Raw genomic sequence first — 22,321 nt, 5'->3', positions numbered from 1 at the left:
CCTTTTTTTTTTTTTTTTTTGATACCAGGGACCGAACTCAGGACCTTGCATTTATGAGGTAGGCCGCAGCATCAATAAACTAAATCCCTGGCCTGGTCCCTTACTATTTTAAAGAAACTTTTCTTTGCAGAGTCATTAACTTGAATCCTGTCTTCCTCATCTGTTATTTTATCCTCACAATGGCTCATTCTTCTGCGTATACTTCCAACGGAAGTTTTAATCTCCTGGATATATATTTGAATATGTTTCATGGATTCCACTTCTTTCCTATGTTGGGCATTCATGCTTTCCATCATTTTCCTAAGCTTCTCTATTTTTTTATCTGTATATGCTCAGAGACACTAATCATATCTTTTATTATGGTTACCATCTCTTTCTGAGAAACTATTTCCGAGTTGACTTTTTTATAGAGCCTTGTACTTCCTCTGTTACCACTTCAGAGAGTCCAAGTGGGTGGGTTTCAAACTGCTCCATCTCACTGCCTCCTGGGTTTGCCTTTGGCAAGGTGATAGTTTGGGACTGCATCTTCCTTAAGCATCTTCTCATTTTCTTTTCTTTTCTTTTTTTTTAAGTTTAATTCTCGGTTTGATGCTTGTAAATTGTGTATGGCAAATAGCTTTATTGGTAGTATTTAGAACCCTTAGGAAATGATTATTTCTCAGAGATGTCTTCCAGGTGTAGCTGGCTTTTGGGTTTTCAATTTGTTGGAAGATCCTACCTTTTCAATGTATTGGGAATGAGAAGTTGCTGCCTATTTGGCCTAGCCTCTGGTTCTTTGACACTGTCCTATAGTACTGTTTATGACCCTTAGGCATAACAGTCTTGGCATAACAGGAAGAACTAACTACCAATTAGAAGAACTATATCACCTTGGATAAAGTAGTAAAATCAGCAACAATGGAAGGTTGTATTCTTGTCCATGCCTCCTCTTTTCTCTGCTTCCTAGATGCCGTGGGTTGAGCAACTTTACTCTGCCGTGCCCTTCCACTGGGCTGTTTCATCCTTGGAGCCATCCAACCATGCATAGACTGAACTCTGAAACCACGAGACAAAATATATCTCTCTTCTTTTTGGTTTTTGGATGTCAGGTATTTTGTCTCATGACAAGAAAGCTGACTAATACAGTGGGTGTGTCGGAACATGTCTGGAATCCTAGCTACTGAGAAGGCTGAGGCAGGAGAATAACAAGTTTGAAGCCTGCTTGGGCAATTTAGGAAGATCCTGTTGCAAAATTTTTAAAAAGTAAAAAGGATTAGTGATGTAGCTCAGTGTTTCCTGGGTTCAATCCACAGTATTGCAAAAGGAAAAAAAAACTCAATGTGGCAATAGTGGGCATATATCTACAGTCACAGGATTATCCTCTTTAGTTCCCTAGAGGCCCCTCCTAGCCACGTTCATCACCACAGCAATTTGAATCTTGAGCTAGACCAGACAGGGACCACTCAGTATTGAAATGTGAAAAAGTAACGTGGCTCAAGAAGTTGTTCTCTGAGGACAACATGTTCTACAGATAATGAATTAAAGTTAATTCAGCTATTATCGCAGTCAATTACACAAGAAAAAGATGACCAGAGTGACAAGAATGCCAACATGAAATGAGAAAAAAAGACTGCCTTCTCAGTTCAGTATTTCATGGGTAAGTAAGTGAGACATTGGCTCTTGGACATTATCAACAGCAGCTTGATAACCAAGCTAATTTAAATTAAGTAGTCAAGCCAGGTGTGGTTATGCACACGTAATTCCAGCATTTGGGATGTTGAGGCAAGGAAGATTGCTAAGAGTTTGAGGACAACCTGGGCTACACAGTGAGTTCAAGCCCAGCCTATACTACATAGCAAGACCCTGCCTCAAAAACAAAACAAAACAAAGGGCCGGGGATTTGGCTCAGTGGTTCCACCGTCTGCCTCAAAGTGCAAGGGCCCAGTTCAATTCCGATACCAAAAAAACAACAACAACAAGAACAAAAAAACCCAAACAAAAAAGCTAAGTTGTGAAGTAATTTAATTTAAAGGAGATCCCCAGGTGTACTCAAATTACTTACTTTTGGTTTGGTTTTTTGAGACAAGCTCTCACTATGTGCTCAAGCTGGCCTCAAACTCATGGTGATTCTCCTGCCTCAGCCTCCCCAGTGCTGGGATTATAGGCATGTGCTACCATACCCACCTCAAATTAATTTATTACCTCAACTCCAAGCATGGATTGAATGGTTCTGATATAGGTCTCTATTCGGTCATCCTTCAGTTCAACCCAGGCTGGTGGACTCATGCGCATGCCAATGGGGCCAGCTATTTTCTCTAACATGTTGACCAGTTCTCGGGCCTGATCCATTGCTTTCTTTGGATAAAATAGTGCCCAGAAGTGCATGGGGATCTAGGAACAATCACAAGATATTTTTAGTGTTCACAACTTGAACATCCCAAACTCACACTCAGCGATTTTCTATAGATCATAAGTGACTTTTCATTTCTTCTGCTAAGCCCTATCTTACCTAATTTCTACTATTCACACAGATGCCTAAGTAAACTGTGGCACAGTCTCACAACGAGACATTCTATAGCAATGAGAATGGAAGATGTATAAACGCACCTAACAATATGGATGAAACTCAGGAATACAAAGTGAAGAAGTGAAGAGAAGTGACCAGACATGAAAGAATAGTCACTCTATATTTCTACATATATAGAAAGTATAAAAATCAGCTGAAATGAACCTATGCAGTTGCCAACTCAGAACAGTAGCCACTCTCAGTGTGTGGGGGATAAGAGCCAGAGAATAGCTGGGCGTATAGAGGGGGCTTTGGAAATTTCTGTTTTATAACCTTTGGTGTTGATTACACCAGTTATTCAATTCATGAATAATTGATCAAGCAATATACTTATATGTGTGCTTTTTAAGTATATTTCAGTGTGCTTTTACAACAAATATAGGTATATTTTATAAATGGTTACCAAGGTCAGGTCAGAAACACTTAGAAATAATTATATACAATTTTGTTCTTTGAGGTAAATACCTAATATATGAGTTGCTGCAGAGGAGGAGTTACTGTTTTGACTTCTTATATAAAAATACCTTCTAGGAACCCATGGGAAAAGTGGGGGGGGTGAAAAGAAAGAAGAAAGAACAGTGGTAACAGCCTGGTACTAGATTATCACAGAAATGAATATCCTTCTCTTCAATCTGTAGTTAGACAGAAGGCTTATTCTCACAACCACTCACACTGCTGTTGAACTTTTGTTGAATAGGTAATTTAGAATGGAATTCAACTAGTATCTTCTCTCAAAAAGATGATACTAGATCATTCCTGTCTCCTAATTTTAAAACATTGAGGAATACTAGGCCTCTCTTTAACACTTCAAAAATTACTCACAGTCAAGATAGAAGGTTCTCTCGTTACTTCCTTTACAAAGCTTAGCTCCTGAGATGTGATAAATGAAGTATTTTTTAAATTAATTCTTTCCATTGGTAGAACGCGTCCTTCGATCTAAACAGAAAACGAAGTATTTATGAAACAAGTCATTCTATAAATACTGAAGCAGGACTTAAACAAAAATAAGTCCTTCCCAACCTTGGGTAGTTCCCTTCACCCTGATCACCCCTTCTCCCCTGTAACTCTTAACTCCTTATTCTGGTACAGATAAAATTGACAACTGTGTCCTGTAAACAAAGTTTATGACACCTTGTTTTCATATGATTCATAAGACACTGTCTTCTTTTAAGGCAATGTTACAAAACTGCCCTTGCCCTGTTCCAGTAAATTCACATGCTATGTCACTAGAAAAACTATCCCCTTTGACAAATGTATAAAGCTAGAAATTCTCTTTGTTCAATGCTCTTCCTTTAGACAGGAGTCCACTGAGCCAGTGTACAATTTAAACGTGAAATAAATCCTCCTAATTCCCACTGGTCTCTCCTGTATCTTGGAATTCTGCAACAGTACTACTTAGGAAATACTGGTTCTGTTGTCCACTTGTCCCTGTTAGAATTTCTGAGAATGACAGAAAAACAAAACTTCTAGTAGCAAGAGTCCATATCAAACCTAGACACATATGGGTAACATGCTTACAGGTACCAGTCTTTCATTACTGAGTTTCCAACATGGCATCCTAAGAAAGGAATTAAAAAATCCTCTTTAGAACCAGTGAATGAAGGAATATAATCTTTGAAAAATATTTTAAGATGCTGAGCATGGTGATGCACACTTGTAATCCCAGCACTTGAGAGGCTGAGGCAGGAGGATTACTGTGAGCTTGAAACCAGCCTGGGCTACAGAATAAGTGCAGGGAAAGCCTGAACTACATAGTGAGACCCTGTCTCAAAAAAAAAAAATGTTTAAGAGACACTGAAAAAAGAAAATTAAAGGAGGCAAAATTATTTAATGAAGCCAAACATAGGCTACATCCCCATGCCTATTTAATTCTTTTGGCAATCCTGGGTGTTAAATCCAGGTTCTTGCCTATGCTATGCACTCTAGCACTGAGCCACATCCTCAGCCCCTATTTAATTCTTTTTTTAAAATTTATTATCATTATTATTACTTTGGTTTTTTGAGACAAGGTCTCACTCTGTAGTTCAGGCTGGCCTTGCACTATGTAGTCCAGGGTAGACTTGAACTTGCAATAATCCTCCTGCCTCAGTCTCTTGAGTGCTGGGATTACAGGCATATCCCACCACAAAATGTTAATTCTATCCTCATTTCACATAAGGAAAGAAGAGATGCTAAGCAACTTGCTCAAAGTAACCAAGATTACAAGGAGCAGATCTGTAATTCAAAGCCAGAAAAGCTAACACCAAAATCCAATGCCCTTTCCACCATCTTGTGTTGTTTCTGTACTGTGGATCATGTTTGCACAAAATACAACACTGCTAACTCAGGCAACTTCAGGTAGGAAAGGTTGTGGAAATTAGATGACACTAGTTAGAAACTCTCTTATGCCTAAGGAAAAAAATAACAGTAGTACATTCAAGGAAATACAGGGTAATTATTGAGAAAGAAAAAAGCTTAAGGGGAAAAAAACGACCTAAAACTTTAAAAAATTTGGTTTGGAAAACTAAAATGAGGTAAGCTATAAGTCAACACTGAATCCTCTTGGTTATCTATTTGATGACATTAGTAGCTCAGATATGGGAAATACAGAGGAAAAATCTATGAGGGGGGGAGAAAGAGAGAGAGAAAAGAAGGAAGGGAGGGAGAGAAGACAGAGAGAGAGAGAGAGGAGAGAAAAAAAAGGAAAGACTCCCTCCACATTAAAGACAAGTTAAAAGTCTTCAGCTGGTCTCACACAACTCTAGGGCTTAGTCAATGACATTTCCTGGCCATCATATCTTCTGGTTACCCTGTGTATGTCCTTCTGCAGACAGAGCCCCCAACGCATCAGTTCATTGTTGGCTGTCTCGTTCTTTGAAATTCTCTGGATCAAGCACTCCAAAGCATTATGGTGCTGTTTGGGGCTCAGGTTGATCTGCTGGGTCAAATCCTAAATAGAATTAAAATGCAGACAGTAAGTTGTAATTATTACTTTCTCCAACATGAGGGTAAATAAACCCCAAACTGTCTGAAAGAAATGTCCTTTCTGTTGAAGTAGAAATTTTCATGTATTTCCATAGACTTTTATAAGTATCTCTCAAGAATGTGAATAAGGAATAGGGGAAAAATTTAACATTAAAAGATTTTTAAATGTTACTGACTCCTCCTCATGACAGCTGAGTCTTACCTCTTTCTCAAAGCACATCCTGAATTTAAAATTCCTAAGGAGGCTGGGGATTTGACTCAGTGGTTCTGCCACCTGCCTCCCAAGCACAAGGGACCAAGTTTGATCCCTGGTACCAAATAAACAAATAAACGAATAAAATTCCTAAGTGATTCTATCAAACAGAAGCAAAGGGAGCTTGATTATATTTATTTAAAATTTTGGAAAATCAAGAAAATAAAAGATAGGCTAGTGTTCACTTACAAGAGAACAGTAAGCCACTTCAGACCTATACTTGGTCATACCATACTAGTCATTCAACATCATGAGGAGGCACTTTTTGCCCAGAACTTGCCATAGTGTTGACTCATCAGAAGTGCTTACCAAATACTACTGAGTAATATCTAACAGGTGCATATGAAGATTCTAAACCATGTAAATGAGTTCTTTACTCATTCTTTGGAACTAATGAATTGTACAGCTGCTGTTTAGAATGTCTGTGAGGCTACCTAGACAACTTTCCTCCCTCATTATAGTTATTGGGCAACTGGTAGCTATAAAAAATGGGCCTTGACCTAAAAACTCAAAGCAGAAATATCAAAAGGAAAACATGAAAGAAAGAAATTTCTCACAGGAATTTTCAGCTACACTTCATGGTAGTTTAGTGGCGGTGAACCTATGGCAGGGATGCTGCAGTGGGCTGTCTGTTATCACTGAAAGCTCTAAAAAGTTCGCCATCACTGAAGTTGAAACAAGGAAAGCCAGGCAGCAGAGTACGTAGCTCCAGCATGGACAGCCCAAGGGACAGATGATGGCTAGAGGCTCTGTTGCATGCTGCCCGGTGTAGCTGTTGAGCCCATTTCTCTGCCTCTCAGCTAGTTCCACCAGGAGCTGAGCCCAACACTCCCAAGACCTCAAAGCCCTGTGCCATAAATGTTTATCTTTATTTTCCAGCTTGCTGATTTTTTGCTTCACTGCCTCATAAATGTTACAGTAATTTAGGACTCTTAAAGAGCCTTGTTTATGGCCAGTTATTATTCATCTAACTGGGGAGGATGAAGACAGGGTTGTTTGTTTCTTTTCTCCTTATGATCTAGTCCCTCTACTGTTCTAATGGCCTTGAAAGGTAGCTATGACATGCTTTTCACACTCTGTGTGGGAAAGAACACAGATCCTATCCCACAGTGAGAAAACTGGAACCTGGAAGAAAGGTGATAATACAACCCAGAGTCAAAGGGAGAACCTGGCCCAGTTCTAATTCAAACTGCTATCCAAAAGGTCACGGTTCAAAGCTGGTGTTTCCCTTTTGCAAACAGCAGGACTCCAACCTTCATGGCTCTAAAGTCCTTCTTCATCTTCTCCGGAATCCCAGTCATGAAGGAAAGCTCAGGCAAAAGCAAGATTTCGCCTTTTAGCAGCTTTGAAGAAAGAATAGAAAGAGAAAGTGAGGCAGTTAAGAGAGGATGGTGCCTCCCTGGCCTGCACAAGACAGCCATGACCACAGGCTAGTCCTGCAGTGACATTAACTTGCCACATAAAATCCCAAAGAAGAGGGCAGGGAAACTCTGCAAGTATTTTGCCCATTTTCCCACTCTACCAGAGTACAGGTAGCCTATTAGGTAAGAGGGGAAAATATAAAACTAGCAAAAGGGCAGGGAAAACCAAAAAAGCAACAAAACAAACCCAATCATGTACCTCTAGGACCTTAAGATAATATATTCTACAAACGTGCATGCCTCACTTTCATCCAACCTTGCCTTGGGTGTACTAATTTTTTGTTTGTTTGTTTGTTTTTTGAGACAGGGTCTCACTATGTAGTCCAGACTGCCCTGAAACTCCCTATGTAGCCCAGACTGGTCTCAAAACTGCAGAGATCCTCCTGCCTCATCCTCTGGAGTGCTGGGATTACAGGCATGCGCCACCACACCCAGCTAGTACTGAGATTTGAACCCAGGTGCTTCTCACTGAGCTACTTCCTCAGCCCATTTTTTAAATTTTTATTTTTTCACATAGAGTATTGTTGAATTGCCTAGGCTGGGCTTGAATTTAAAATCCTTGTGCCTGAGCCTCCCCAAGTTCTGGAATTACAGGCATGTACCACCATGCCCAGCTCTTAGTCTTTACAGGGAATCAGGTGACAGGGAACTTCCCCAAGAACTATCCCCGCTAAAATATATGTCTATGCCTTCTCTACTGGGTCCAGAGTTTTAATCTTCATACACAGGAAAATTTCCATATTCTTTAACCTAACTTGACATGTTTATTTAGATCTTCCTTGGGGGGACTTCTTGCGGTATCTCTGGTTAGACAAGAAACGAATTTCTATTTCCCACCACACTATAATCATGGAGCCTGAAGAAGGCCACAAGTGGCTGATGGGTTGTAGGACTACTGGTGGAGGTGTGAGCCTAACATCTCCACTCACCGTTCCATATTTATTCTGTCTCTCACTGGGCCTGTGGATCAGCAGTGGCTGGTCCTCTTCCTTAACTGTGATCCCATAGTTTTTCCTAGAGCAGAGGCAGAAAAAATTTGGGAAGCAGCATCACTACTCTTATAGCAATACACACTGAATCTGTTAACCTCTTAACCAAGATTAAGGCCTATAATTTTGTACAAATACCTTTGTCAAGGATTTTTCGGAAACATAGTATAGTACAATGGTATCTTGGTTCACGAGCTTAATTCTCTCCACGATTCTGGTTGCAGAATTAAATTGCAACCAGAATCTTGGAACAAATTATGTGGCCAGAATCATGGAAAGAATTAAGTTCTTGAACTGAGGCATACTGTATACTTATCACTAGAAAAAGTAGGTTCAACTTAAATTACAGTTAAATAGAGAACTAAGGCCAAAAGTCCCAGAAAGAATATGTTAAAAACTAAATTAGGCTAAGGGTCTCACTACAAAAATGAAATGATAGTTGTTTTGTTTTGTTTTTCAAGACAGGGTCTCACTATGCAGTTCAGGCTGTCCTTGAATTCATTATGTAGCCCAGGCTGGCCTCAAACTCCAGACAATCCTCCTGCCTCAGCCTCCCGAGTGCTGGGATTACAGGCATGCGCCACCATGCCCAGCTTGATAGTTGAATTTATGATTAATGACTTCAACTTAATCTCTCCAACCAGACTTCTAATAAAATCAGCAAAACATATATAATTCAAAGCCTGAGATTAATTTATGTAGTAACTTTCCAAAGTACTAAAAGGGCAGACACTGTAAGGGCAGCACACTAGGTCCAATTCCACAAACAAGCTCACTCAATCTTCAGTGCACTTTCAATCCAAGTATTTTAAAAGTGTGAACTTGCACGATATATGAAGCTCAATGTCCTCCAGAGAATGGGAAACTATGTCTGACTCTGCCCCCTCTTAGGCACAAACAAACCCATTTCTTCTTTTCTTTCTACCTGTAGTATTCCAGGAATGTGATCTCCTTTCCATCAGACATTGTGAAGCTGTCCTTTGGAGTCTTATTCCAATCCACATCATCAATCCGATAGGTCCGATTATTGTATCGGGTAATAACAATGTTGCCAACCAGAAGCTTACTGCACTCATCTTGGAAGTTATCTTTGTTCTGCTGGTACAGGGCATGCCTTCAGAAAGAAGCAAAAGACTCTAGACTACACTTGTACACACAGGACAATATGGAAAGGACAACGGACTCAAGTAATTCATTTACGGATCTAATAGTCTAATCACAGATAAACAGCACCCCCAAGGCACCAGCTTCTGTGTCTTTAAAGGATGGGATTCCCAGGCCAGGGATTTAGCTCAGTGGTTCCATCACCTGCCTCGCAAGTGCAAGGACCCAAGTTTGATCCTCGGTAACAAATAAATAAATAAATAAAGGATGGGTCTCTGAGCCAGGTATTTTGGCAGAAGCCTATAATTCCAGTACTCCAGGAAGCTGGGGCAAGTTTGACCCCAGGCTGGGAAATTTAGCAATTTAGTGAAACCCTGTCTCAAAACAAAAACAAAAACAAAACAATTTTAAAGGGCTGGGGATACAGCTCAATGAAAAGACCTGGGTTCAATCCCCAGTATGGGGGGGGGGTTCCTCACATTTTTTCTTTTAAATATTACCCAAAAAATTAAAAATAAAAATCAAACAATACTGAAAAATTAAAAATTGTATTTAAAAAATTAATTAAAATTCACTATATTTTGTAATTTTTTTTTTTTTGAGACAGGGTCTCACTATGTAGTTGAGACTGACCTGGAACTCACTGTGTAGCCCAGGCTGGTCTCAAACTCACAGCAATCCTCCTGCGTCAGCCTCCCAAGTGCTGGGATTACAGGCATGCACCACCACACCCGGCACTGTAAAATATTTTGATCAACAAAATAACTGTTACTTTGTATTATCAGTACTAGAATATAGGCTGCAAGAGGTAGCAGAAAAGCATTCTTTAAATTACATTTGCCCTTTCTTGCTGCAGGCAGAAATTACTTTATCAGTGCCCATTATAAGGCAGGCCCTGCTTATGATGCAGATATGGAAAGATAGGGGAATATCCTCTCAAGTAATCTGTGTAACAGAGCTGTGACCAAAAGAGCACCGGGAACCCACAAATACAACATATGAAGACACCCAGGCAGTCAAGCAACATTTACAGAGGCAGCTGCTACTGAAAGAAACCATGTGCTGCAGAAATGGCTGGGGCAGTGGCAATAGCAACATTCTGAGCAGAGGAAGTGTGTGTGTGGGGGGGGTAACAGCATTATGGATGGAAAGGAGATGGGACTTCTTCCTGTGGACCACTGACCCCTTTAAGACTTACAATTCCTGACAGGTGGTGTGTGTGTGTGTGTGTGTGTGTGTGTGTGTGAAAAAGACTTACAATTCCTGACAGGTGGGGTGTGTGTGTGTGTGTGTGAAAAAGTACCATAATCAAAAAAATTGAGTCTAGGGCTGGGGATTTAGCTCAGTGGTGCCACCACCTGCCTCACAAGTGCAAGGACCCGAGTTCGATCCCTGGTACAAAAAAAAAAAAGAAAAGAAAAAAGACAGACAGACTACAGTAAGTAAAAAGCCATCAAAGATTGGACAGCTCAACACTCACAGCAGACCAGGAAGCCAAAGTTCTAGGGTTCAAACTTTTATGCTCCCACTTATTAGAGTTTGTAAAACTTGCAGCAAGTTACTTATTCTCTTTGTGCCTCAGTTCCTCATAGGAAAGTGAGGTTAGTACAAGCACCTAACTTATGTTGCTGAGAAAACAAAATGACTTTATAAAGCACACAGACCTGTGCCTATCACAAAAGAATTAGGTGCTTGCAAACATAATCATTGCCGTTAATATCAACAGTGCTTACTATAAACCAGTTGCAGCATGTTTATATTTAACATCTTAAATGAACAGATTTTTAAAATGGTTTAATAAGGCCCACAAAAATGTGTAGCGCATATAGAAAAGATTGCTAAAAGGAGTTAAAAATATACATTTGAAGGGGCCGGGGATTTAGCTCAGCAGTTCAGTGGCCTGCCTTGCAAGTGCAAGGACCCGAGTTCAATCTCTGGTATGGGGGAATGGTGAACAGTAGAGAAACAGTCTCTCTGAGATTTGGTGTCCAGATGTTAGAATATAGCAATGTGAGGAGGAGAAGGAGAGGAAATGGGTCCCTGGGACCCAGCAAGAATCTGAAGCAAGAATTGAAGCCCACGGGAAGAGCAGGAGAGCAAGAAGAGACTTCACGAAGAAGGAGGTTTCAAGAAGCACCTTCTCCCTGAGCTCTAACTCACTGTGTGGAAAGGACAACTCAAACGTACAGATGCAGTGACTGGCAATCCAAGAGGCCTCCACAGAGAAACATGCCCATAGAACAAAGCAGTGGATGCAGAGGACTGCAGTGGCTGGTGAGTTATTCAGGTTCAGGTGTCCCCACAAGAGGGCAATTACCCAGAAGCCCATCTTGAAGAGGGGCCAACTGAGCTCAGAACTCAGAGCAGCTGCAGGGTGGCTCCATGGGGTGAGGTGGAATGAGTTTAAGTTGGCAGGAGGTCAAGGAGCCAAGTTCAAGCCAGCTGGGAGCCGAGTTAAACCCAGCAGGAGACATACCTAGTATTGCAGGCTGAACAAATCATGTTTCAGCCTCATAGCCGGAAACCAGCCCTAACTTCAGAACTAAAGGTGCAGGCCTTCTGGGATTATCCACTTCCCCACCATAAACCTACTGCTGGCTATTGTTTCTCTGGTAGGAGACACGGGAAGTGGAAATAAGGACCAAAATGTGTAATAGATATTGGGAAATGGGAAGAAAATGTTCAAATGGAAAGGGGAACAAGGGAAGAAGGAGGGGAAAAGGAAGGAAGAGACAAGAAAAAAAGAAAATACAAGGAAAAAATGGAAACAAAGGTTTTGTAAGGAGGGGGAGAGGACAAGAAGGGAATGAGAAAAAAGAAGCAAGATATGTACATGCACAGGTACAAATTCCCTGTGATTAATGTTATCATTATGTATATTTAAAATGTACAAAAAATTATTGTTTTAAATGTAATAAAATACTGATGTATGCTGTAACATATTTGGCCCTTGCAAACATTATGCCAAGGGAAAAAACATTATACATACTGGGATGGAACTAAGACTATGTTAAGCAAAATAAGCCAGACTTAGAAAGGCAAATATTGCATGTTCTCCCTAATATATGGAAACTAAAAAAGATGACATCAAAGTAAAAAGGGCTATGATACAAAAAGAAGGGAATAAGGTGAAGAGAGACATAAGGGAAGGTAATGGAGGATAGACATGATCAAACTATATTACACATATTGAAACCCAATTTTGTAAAATTAATAATCACTCATGTGTTAGTTACTTTTCTTGCATTGCTGAGACAAAATATCTGACCCACAATTAAAGGGGGAAAGGGTTATTTGGCTCACAGTTCATAGAGGTTTCAGTCCATAATCAGCGGGCTCCCAGGCCGGGTGGCAGAGCAGTAACAGTTCATGGTAGACAGACAGCAGCAAAGCAACAAGGGACCTTAACAGTGTCTTTCTGCCCCTTTTATATTATTCGGACTACTTAGGGCAGGTAGCACTCATGCCCGTCATCCTAGTGCCCTCTGGCCTAGCCCCACCATGAATCAATCACACTCTAGATTCAGTCACCTCCAAAACAGCCTATGACCCCATGAGGCTTCTGGGGGACATCTAGACACAAATCATAACAACTAATAAAACATTTATTTTTAAAAGTACGAGCAAGCTAAGAATGGTGTCACATACTTGTAATCCCAGTACAGAGGGAAGCTAAGGTAGAAGGATCAAAAGTTGAGTTCTGCCTAGATAATTTAACAAGACCTTGTTTTAGAAAAGGGACTGAGGATGTAGCTCAGTAGTACAGAGCCTCCGGATTCAATACCTAGTACCACCAAAAAAAAAGTAATGACAAAAGCAATATCCAAAATTTATACTCACCTCATTGAAATAAATTTTAAAAAGCAACTGCAAAAGTGGATAAAGAATATTAGCAGATAAACACACAAAAAACAAAAATATATGTGGAACCAAACATATGTCAAAGTTCAAAATGCAAATTAAAACAACAATGCTAAAGTTTTTCACATTGGCTAGCAAAGACCAAAGAGACTGATAATATCAAGTTGTTATAGCTGGGAATGGTGGCCCATAACTGTAATCCCTGCACACAGGAGGCAGAGGCAGGAGGATTGCCACTGAATTCGAGGCTAGCCTGAACCACATAGTGAGATCTTGTCTCCAAAAAAAAAAAAAATCCAGTTCTTAGTAGGATATAGGGAACATTACAAATTGTCCATGCACTTTGGAGAGCCATTTCAGACAAATTGTCCATGCATTTTGGAGAGCCATTCCAAAGTATCTATTAAGATAAGAATGCATATAATTTATACAAAATAAAGAAAAGAAAAAGGGATTTCACAGGAGGCGGGGAGGTTGCTCAATGGTAACTAAATTATGAAGGACCTGGATTTGTCCCCAGCACCACACAGAAAAATATGTATTGCATACATTGATACATGTATCTTACATTACCTTATTTATATTTATTTACATATCTATAGGTTTCTTAACTCAGAGTTTCTGTGGGTCAGAAATTCTAGTGTAGCTGAGCTGGGTTCCTCTGGCTGGGGCTCTCTCAAGACAGCAGGCAAGGTTTTCAACCTGGCAGCAGCATGTCAGGGCTTGACTGAATCAGGCTGTGCCTCCAGAACTTTGCTGGGCCATTCCACAGGGCTAATCCACAGCATGGCCATCGGGTGCCCCCAGGGTGACATAAGAACAGAGAGAGACTGCCCTCCAGACAGAAGATAATCTTTTCATCGTCTGCTCTCAGAAGTGACATCCATCATTCCATCATCTTGTATTCTTTAGAGACATGTCAGCTCAGCAGGCTAGGTAGGAAGATCACCACGAGCTCAAGGTCAGCCTAAGCAACATAGTGAGTTCAAGGCCAGCCTGAACTACATAGTGAGACCTTATCTAAATGAATAAATACATAAATAAATAAATAAAATAGAGATATGTCAGAGAGTTCAGCCCACTCTCAATAAGAGGACTATACAATGGCCAGCCAGTATAACAATGGGAAATGATGATCTTCTCTTTGACCAAACTCTTTTGAATCTTCTTCCCAATCAAGCTCTAACTTTTGGGCTTCCATTTCATCATCATAATGTCCAGTTTTAGCTAGAATCCTACTAAGTTGGTTTAGCCAGAATTCCCACCCTTATCTGACCACCTTCCATATCTGATGAAAATCCTCATCATCTTCAAAGGTGACTTCTGATCCCCAGGCCTGCCTGCAGCAAAACTCCTGTTAGATCTATTTAGCCAGAATCTCCCAACTCCTAATATCTCCCGTTAGTAATTTTCCATCCACTGACCACCACCACAAGGCCCCAGGTTCAATCCCAGCACACATACACACAAAAAAGAAAACAAAGAGAAGAGTGTCAAACCTGTATTATGACCAGCTATTACCAAACTTCTCAGAAAATCATGCTCCTTGGTTATAAATTCCCACTTTTCCTTGTTGTATTTGGAGTTGAGCCCAGTCTGTCTCCTCTACTGCCAAGACCCAGTGTAATGGTCCCTGAACAAAGTTGCTTTAACGTCCTCTAACAAGTGTCATGATTTTTTTCTTAACAAAAACCCCAATTAGATATGTTATAGTAAAACTTCTAAAATAAAAATTAAGAAAAAAAATTGGGCCAGGGATTCAGCTCAGTGGTTCTACCACCTGCCTTGCAAGCACAAGGACCTGTTTGATCCCCAGTACAAAAAAAAAAATTTAAAAGACAGCAGTAGCTGGCCATGGAGGCACATGCCTGTAATCCCAGCACTCAGAAGACTGTGGTAGGACGTAGGAGGATCACTTCCATTTCAAGCCTGGGCTACATAGGGAGACCTTCTCTTTCAAAAGAAGAGAGAGCAGTAATACTGGCAGTTGATTTGTCAAAAGAAACAATGTAAGCCAGAATATAATGGCATAGTTTCAAAGTGATCAAAGAAAATATCTGCCAACAGACTGAGGCAGAACAATTGCAGGTTCAAGTCCAGCTTGGTCAGCTTAGTGAGCTCTGTCTCAAAATAAAAAGTAAAAAGAGATGGGGTGTACCTCAGTGCAAGGCCTTGGGTTCAATACTGAAGACTACAAAAAACAAAAATAAAGCAAGGTGAAGGCCATTTTTAGATGAAATTTGAAAGAATTTTGTCACCCATAGATTCCACACTAAATGACATACTGCAGGAAGTTCCTTCAGACATAAATTCATCCTAGATACCATCCTAATATATATCTATATCTATAGATAGGAATGCCAAATAAATCACAATTCAAGAGACTGAGGTAATAAAAACTGCAAAGATTTGAAGGGTGCAAGAAGGGCGAGGGGAGACACAGAGACTCTGAAATCAGAAATCAAAAAGGCTTTAGATTTTTCAAAAGCAAATCTAAAAGCAGAGACACTGGAAAACTATGCCATCACAATTCTGAGGGAAAAATATCTCCAACCTAGAACTTTACAACCAATCTAAGGTACGCTGAAGACATTTTCAAACATTTATGGCCTCAAAACAATTTCCTCCCATGCACCCTTCCTCGGGAAAATGCTACAAGACATACTGTGCAAGATACACTACACAAAGCAAGGGAGTAACCATGGAGCACTAGGCCTGGCCTCTGAGGGTTAGGGGAGCAGTGTTCAAAAATCCATGGAGTTGCCAGCGCTGAGATGATGCTGAATCCTGGGCATTTCCCCACACAGGGCCAATAAATGAGTTACAGAGAATTTAATAGTGACATATAAATAAGGTTATTATTTGGTAAGCCTTAGTTGGCTCATTACCTGTCAGAAGTATGCAAACCATTTCCTGGTGAGGAAGAGAAAAACTGCCTCATGTCTAAAGACTGAACTGTTCTGAGCTCCAGGAAACAACTGCTCTTTTGCCATTCCCAGGGGGCCACAAGAGCCCAAAAGGCACAGGGGATAGAGGTGGCCATACTAGCTACAGGGGTCCCCCACCAGTCATGGACATGCTCTGGGGCTTAGTGCCCAGGCACTGCTACTGTGTAAGAACCACGGTCATAAACAACCCCACAGTTCATACGTGGCATAATCAGGGGGTGCCTGACTAAAGATTTCTATCTCGGAGAGCACGAGCTCAAACCTGGATCTAATTTGACTTAGACCACCCAGGAAATATGACTCCTCAGAGAACATCAGATATTTGCTCAAGTACCCATCTCAGTAGGACCTAGGGACAAGAGCACACAGCATTTAAATCCCTTAGTCCATTCTACAATTAAAAATCCAAGCAGGGCTGGGGATTTAGCTCAGTGGTTCCACCGCCTGCCTTGCAAGCATAATGTCCTGAGTTCAATCCCCAGTACCACCCCGCCAAATCTAATCAGATGGCTGGTGATTTAGCTCAGTAGTAGACTGCTTGTCTAGCATTTGCAAGGCTCTGGGTTCAATCCCCAGCACTGCCAAAGTACAAAACACCAAAGAGAACAGTTGTCTAACCTGTATTATGACCAGCTACCACTAAACTTTTCAGAAAATCACAAGCATGTTAAAGGTAGATCTCACCATTCACTCACATGAAATCCAGCACAGAATCATTCCGAATGACCTTATGGGAGACATCAGCTAGCAAAAAAAGACCTCCATCTGTCCTCCGGATGCTACCTGCATAGCCAGGCCAGATCTGCAACCTGAAGAGAGAGGTGGTCTTTACCTCAGGGTTCTAAGGAACATACCAACTTCCATTACCCCATCTGAAACAATACTTAAGAGCTTTTCCATGCTGAAAGTCAGTGAAGAAGCCCCAAGATATAATAAGTTAAACCAGCACTGCTGCAAGTTTACTAAAATCTAAACTCAATAAATTTAACTAATAAACTATATTAATTTCCATTAAAAACTGCTGAAATTTTTGTCAAGTTTAGCAGCAACAATGAAAAATTTTTTCCAGAGCATTCAAAATTTAAGAAGGGGAAAAAAAAACACCAACCTATGCTGCTGTAATACCATAGCACTTGTAGGATCATAGAAGTTTCTTCCCACAGGCTTCATATCTAAAAGTTTCATTACCCTGAAATAAAAAGTAGGAATGAAGGAATGAGGTTTTTTGTTTGTTTCTTTCTTTCTTTGGTAGTGCTGGGATCAAACCCAGGGCTTTGCGTGTGCTAGACAGAAAAGCTACCAATGAGTACATCCCTAGCCCCTCAGAATGGTGTGTGTGTGCTACTGTGGACTAAACCCAGGGCTTTTGCACTAAGCTATATTTTGAGTCCTTTTTAAACATTAATTTTGAGGTAAGGTCTCCCTAAGTTGTCCAGGCTCAGCTCATATTTGTGCAGGGGTCATCCTAATCTTCTCTGTATCATTCTAATTTTAGTGTATGTGCTGCCGAAGCAAGTACTCAGCTCAAATTTGCAACCCTTCTGTCCCAGGCGCCCGGAATGCTGGGATTACAGGTGTATGCCATCAGACCCAGATTAGAATTTCTAATGAAAGAATAATAAAATTAAGCTTCATTACTTTTGATTTCCTTTGGGAGCCTAAAGGATCAGGAATATTTGTATCTTTTGACATACGGCTTTTATGTTAAGAATAAACTTGCTGAAAGAAAAAAATGATCCAAGCATTTATCTTGGAGTATTATAACTGGCATCTCAAAATGGAATTTTGAAAGCTAGATTTTAGGGCCCCATATAGTGGCACACGCCTATAATCCCAGCACTCAGGAGGCTGAAGCAGGAGGATCACCACAAATTTAAGGCCAGCTTGAGCTACATAGTGAGTTCAAACCTAGTCTGAACTACACAGCAAGAGTATCAAAAAATAATAATAATTAAAATAAATTTTTAAAAAATAAAAGCTAGATTTTCTTTTTTTACAGATAAATAACTGCTCCAAACTTCCTCTGGCTGAACACACAACCAAAACGCCTCCTCTATTCAGCCCAATAGCTGTGACAGAATATACACATACTGGCTCCAGAAGGCAGAAGAAGCTCAAATTCCTTTCTACAAGAAAGGGAAAGCCAATTGTGGTGGCTCACACCTAATCCCAACAATCAGGAGGCTGAGGCAGAAGGATAGCCTCAAGTTTTGAGGCCTGGGCTACAGTGAGTTCACAACCAGCCCTAACTATACAGTGACCGCCGCCCCCCTCAAAAAAAAGAGAAAAGAAAGGGGATCTAAAGATGGCTAGAAGTGATAAAGCAAGTGTGGAGATGTTTATTATCTCTCTGTGCTACCCTTTCCCATGTTCCTTATTATAAAAGACACTTGCCCACCTTCTGGACATGGTGATGCAGAGATCTGAGGGAAATAGGCCCTTCTGTCTCCCTGGAGCTAGCTTTAAATAAATCCCTTTTCATTCTTTTTTTTCAAAATAAATGGCCTCCTTTGATTTTGTCTGCAGCAAGTAAATGAACCTGATCGTATGAACCTAAATGGCTGCTTGAATAAATGACCGCAGCTTTTCCTACTGATTAGCTAATCAAGTGCTGAGTTACTTCCCAGGCTCGATTTATATTATTTTTTAACATAACCAAATAGAACACAACAAAGCCAGTTTCCATGTTTGTGAGTAACAGCCTGGTAAAGGGAATTATGTTTTTCCCTGGCAGTTCAGTTTACTAGGTTCTGTTTTACTACCTAGGAAGTAGTTTGGGAATAACAACCATAAGAAAATTAGGGACTCTCAAAAGAAGCGAACCAATTTTGAGTTGTCTATAATTCAAAATTTTAAGGGACTGGAAAATTTCTCCCAACAAATATTTGTGCTACTTTGTGTTACTATTTGAGTAACCCCCCCTCACTAACAACACAATTAATTTACAGTATAAACATCTGCTTGAAACTGAACTAATTCAAAGGAACCCATTCTGCTAACCTGCTACCTCCAAACCTAATTTCATGTACTTGAATCTGGCTTATCACTTGTGAGACAATTTTTTGCTGTTTTTTGAGACAGGGTTTCACTAGTAGTTAGGCTGGACTTGAATTTACTATGTAGCCCAGGTTGGCTTTAATTTGCGGCAATCCTTCTGTTTCAGCCTCCTGCGGTAGGCTATGCCCAGCTTTTGCAAGATAATGTTTTAAGATGCATCAAGATCATTCATTTATTAAATGTTTGCACATTCATCTATAGACATATACATCTATAGACTTCAAGCTTCTTGAAGAACATTCATACAAATACAAAACCGAAATTAAAGTGAAGTAACACTGCAGCTGTTTTCTCACCTTCGGAAAACAACATTGTAGAAAGGAATGCACAAGTCAGAACAAGGCTCCAGGATCTTTGTCAACTGAATCTTAATGATGATCTCAGCATTATCAGTTTTCCTTTGACTTTTTAACTCAAGAACCTAACAAACAACAAAAGTAAAAAGAAATAACAAAGCAATGAAGTTTTAATCTAATCTGTGTTCTAGAGAACACCAGAATATCTCAAAATACAGTTTTTACTTTTTCCTCAGTTTGCTGTCTACCATGGCAAAATCACAGCATGACAACTAGGATTTAAGAAATTATTTGGTAAGAGAAGCCCAAGGATGTTTGATGTTGAAATTTTTTGGGGATGTGTGGGTGCCAGGGATCAAACTCAGGACCTTGTACTTATGAGGCAGGAGCACTGCCACTGAGTTAAATCCCCGGCCCTGAGGTTGAAATTTTAAGCCATTTTTTTAATCACTGAAATCAAAGGCTTTCAAACATTGTTGAAGGTCCTTCATGAAGAACTCAAACAGAAGAATTTCTGTTAGGTTCTACAAAAATCTACCTTCTTTTAAAGAATAGGAAGATATAATTCAAATGTTCAGGATGTCTATGGTTTCCCACCAATCAAAACACAAGAGCACTCTTAGATTTCATCCAAAGTACAATTCCCTTTGGTTCTTACTTGTTGAAGCTTAATAGGCAGATAGAGAATAGATCCATCAAAAGCAGTGACATTTCCAGTGACAGCTTGATGGTCCCTTAACATGCCAAACCTCATGCTTTTGCATTCTACATTGGGGCTGGAAAAAAAAAATAGAGAATTTTACTTTAGTTAGGCTCAAACAGCAATCTTCTTGTTTTTTAAAGGTAGCGAGGATTTACATTTATTGAGGGCAGAAAAGAAATACACTATGTAGAATGAGAGCTGGCCAGGAGCAGACTCACAATCTTTATTACAGCCTCAGCAATCTTTATTACTCTAGTGTGCAATAGGTGAGAATAGGTTAGAGCTGTGTAATAGGTTAGAGAAGCAGTCATTTGCAACTGGGCTCCACCTAGCGGTCACATTAAAAATTATATAGCTAACTTAAAATACCACATGGATTCAAGGATACCTGCTCATAGACAAACAAGAAAATTTAGGCAAAAAAAAGAAAATAAGAGAGGGGAGGAGGCTTGAGGGAAACTGGGATAAAATAAAACAAAATTTATTAATAAAAAAAGGAAAAGAAAATTAAAACAACCCTTAATTCCAACACCTAAGGACCACTGCCTTAGCATGTCGGTGTATATGCTTCCAGACTTAAAGTCCTTCTGAAAACATTTTATGTAAGGGTGCAGATAGTATTTTAGGCTTTGCAGGCTAGATAGTCTTGCAGTTTTGATGTTGTAGCACAAAATATATACACAGCAACAGACAATATATAAACTACTGGGTGCAGCTGTGTGCCAATAAAACTTTGCTACAAAAACAGGCCATGTTTGACCTTTGGACCAACTATGATTTGCCAATCCCTGCTTTAGAGTGTTCAGAAATCAACACTTTTTTTAAGTATTTTCTAAAAAAATGATTTTAGTCAAATGTAGTGGTGCATGCTTATAATCCAAGCACTGTGGGAGGCTGAGATAGGAGGAATCACAAGTTTGAGCCCAGCAAGGACAACTTGGTAGCTTAGCAAAACTGTCTCAAAAATAAAAATTAAAAAAGGGGGCCAGGGATTTAGCTCAGTGGATCTGCCGCATGCCTCATAAGCACAAGGACCAGAGTTCGATTCCTGGTACCAAAAAAAGGGGGTGGGGTGGGGATTATTCTCTTTGCTTCCTGATACCGTGCCATGAGCTGCTTCTCTGCTGTGCTGCCCTGCCTTGGAGCCACTTGACCATGGATTAAAACCTCTACGGGGCCGGGGATTTAAATCAGTAGTGCCACCCCTGACTCACAAGTGCAAGGTCCTGAGATTGATTCCCAGTACCAAAACAAACGAACAACAAAAGAAACCTCTATAAACTGTGAACCAAAATAAACCTTTCCTTCTTAAAAAAAAAAAAAAAAAAGAGGGATGTAACTTAGTATGATGGTCCTGGGTTTAATCCCAAATACTGGGAAGTGGGAGTAGGGAAAAACAATTTAAGAACTGGATTTTACTCTAATCACTTCCTTTTTTTTTTTTTTTTAATTAGGTCACAGGTTTCTTTTCTTTTCTTTTTCTTTTTTTTTTGTACCAGGGATTGAACTCGGGACCTTGAGCTTGCGAGGCAGGCAGCAGAACCACTGAGCTAAATAAATCCCCAGCTTCCAATCACTTTTCACTCATGGCAATTTCAACTTTTTATTGAGTCACTGCTACAAATACCATAGCTCAGAAAAACTCCAGAAGGAGGGGCAAGGAGCAGAGAGGAGGGGATCTAGAAAGAATTAAAATGTGTTATGTACATGTACCAACTCCCCAAGATGAATATATCATTATATACTGCAACATGAACTAATAAAAATCAAATAAAAAAAAGAAAATGTTCAGCAACTGTTTTATACAATGACTGTACTGTTATATCACAGTAACACACAACCTTGTTCTACAACTGTAAAGTGTGAACAAATTCAAAGATAAAAAGGGTCAAATATGTTCAAATGCATGAAGATAGACTAAAAAACAAAAAAGTAGTAATCCAACAGAGTCATTCATAAAATCAAACATCACTTTTTTTTTTCCTGAGACAGGGTCTCGCTATGTAGTTCAGGCTGGCCTCAAATTTGCAGTGACCTCCTGCCTTATCCTCTCAAGTGCTGGGATACATGTGTGCACCACCATGCCCAGCTAACAGAACATTTTAAAAAAGTTCACACACAGCCTGACTAAAATGTTTAGGACCAGAAATCTTCAGACTTCTTTTTTTTTTTTTTTTTTT

At 40.0% G+C, this 22,321-nt stretch overlaps 1 protein-coding gene and 1 non-coding gene across 3 annotated transcripts in view; both read right to left on the bottom strand.

Annotated features, from left to right (window-relative positions):
• The window catches only part of Piwil2 (piwi like RNA-mediated gene silencing 2), a 68,019-nt gene that overhangs the window by 31,406 nt on the left and 14,292 nt on the right, over positions 1–22,321 (bottom strand). For both annotated transcript variants that reach the window (XM_010624248.1, XM_010624257.1), the window contains exons 7-16: positions 20,097–20,214; positions 19,439–19,563; positions 17,194–17,274; positions 16,781–16,894; positions 9,098–9,286; positions 8,113–8,197; positions 7,016–7,105; positions 5,334–5,474; positions 3,368–3,481; positions 2,182–2,370 (exon numbers count right to left, since the gene is read on the bottom strand). In XM_010624248.1, the coding sequence (XP_010622550.1) occupies positions 2,182–2,370; positions 3,368–3,481; positions 5,334–5,474; positions 7,016–7,105; positions 8,113–8,197; positions 9,098–9,286; positions 16,781–16,894; positions 17,194–17,274; positions 19,439–19,563; positions 20,097–20,214 (1,246 nt within the window). The remainder of the gene's footprint in view (positions 1–2,181; positions 2,371–3,367; positions 3,482–5,333; positions 5,475–7,015; positions 7,106–8,112; positions 8,198–9,097; positions 9,287–16,780; positions 16,895–17,193; positions 17,275–19,438; positions 19,564–20,096; positions 20,215–22,321) is intronic.
• Positions 17,499–17,604, bottom strand: LOC117286821. Its single transcript, XR_004517921.1, has one exon. It is a non-coding gene; the product is annotated as a U6 spliceosomal RNA (small nuclear RNA).

The sequence above is a fragment of the Fukomys damarensis genome, unplaced genomic scaffold (genome assembly GCF_012274545.1).
Source record: "Fukomys damarensis isolate Sample0158 unplaced genomic scaffold, DMR_v1.0_HiC HiC_scaffold_18, whole genome shotgun sequence".
NCBI classification, from domain to species: Eukaryota; Metazoa; Chordata; class Mammalia; order Rodentia; family Bathyergidae; genus Fukomys; species Fukomys damarensis.
Note: the sequence above shows the minus strand (reverse complement) of the source record. Positions and strands in the feature narration are given on the sequence as shown.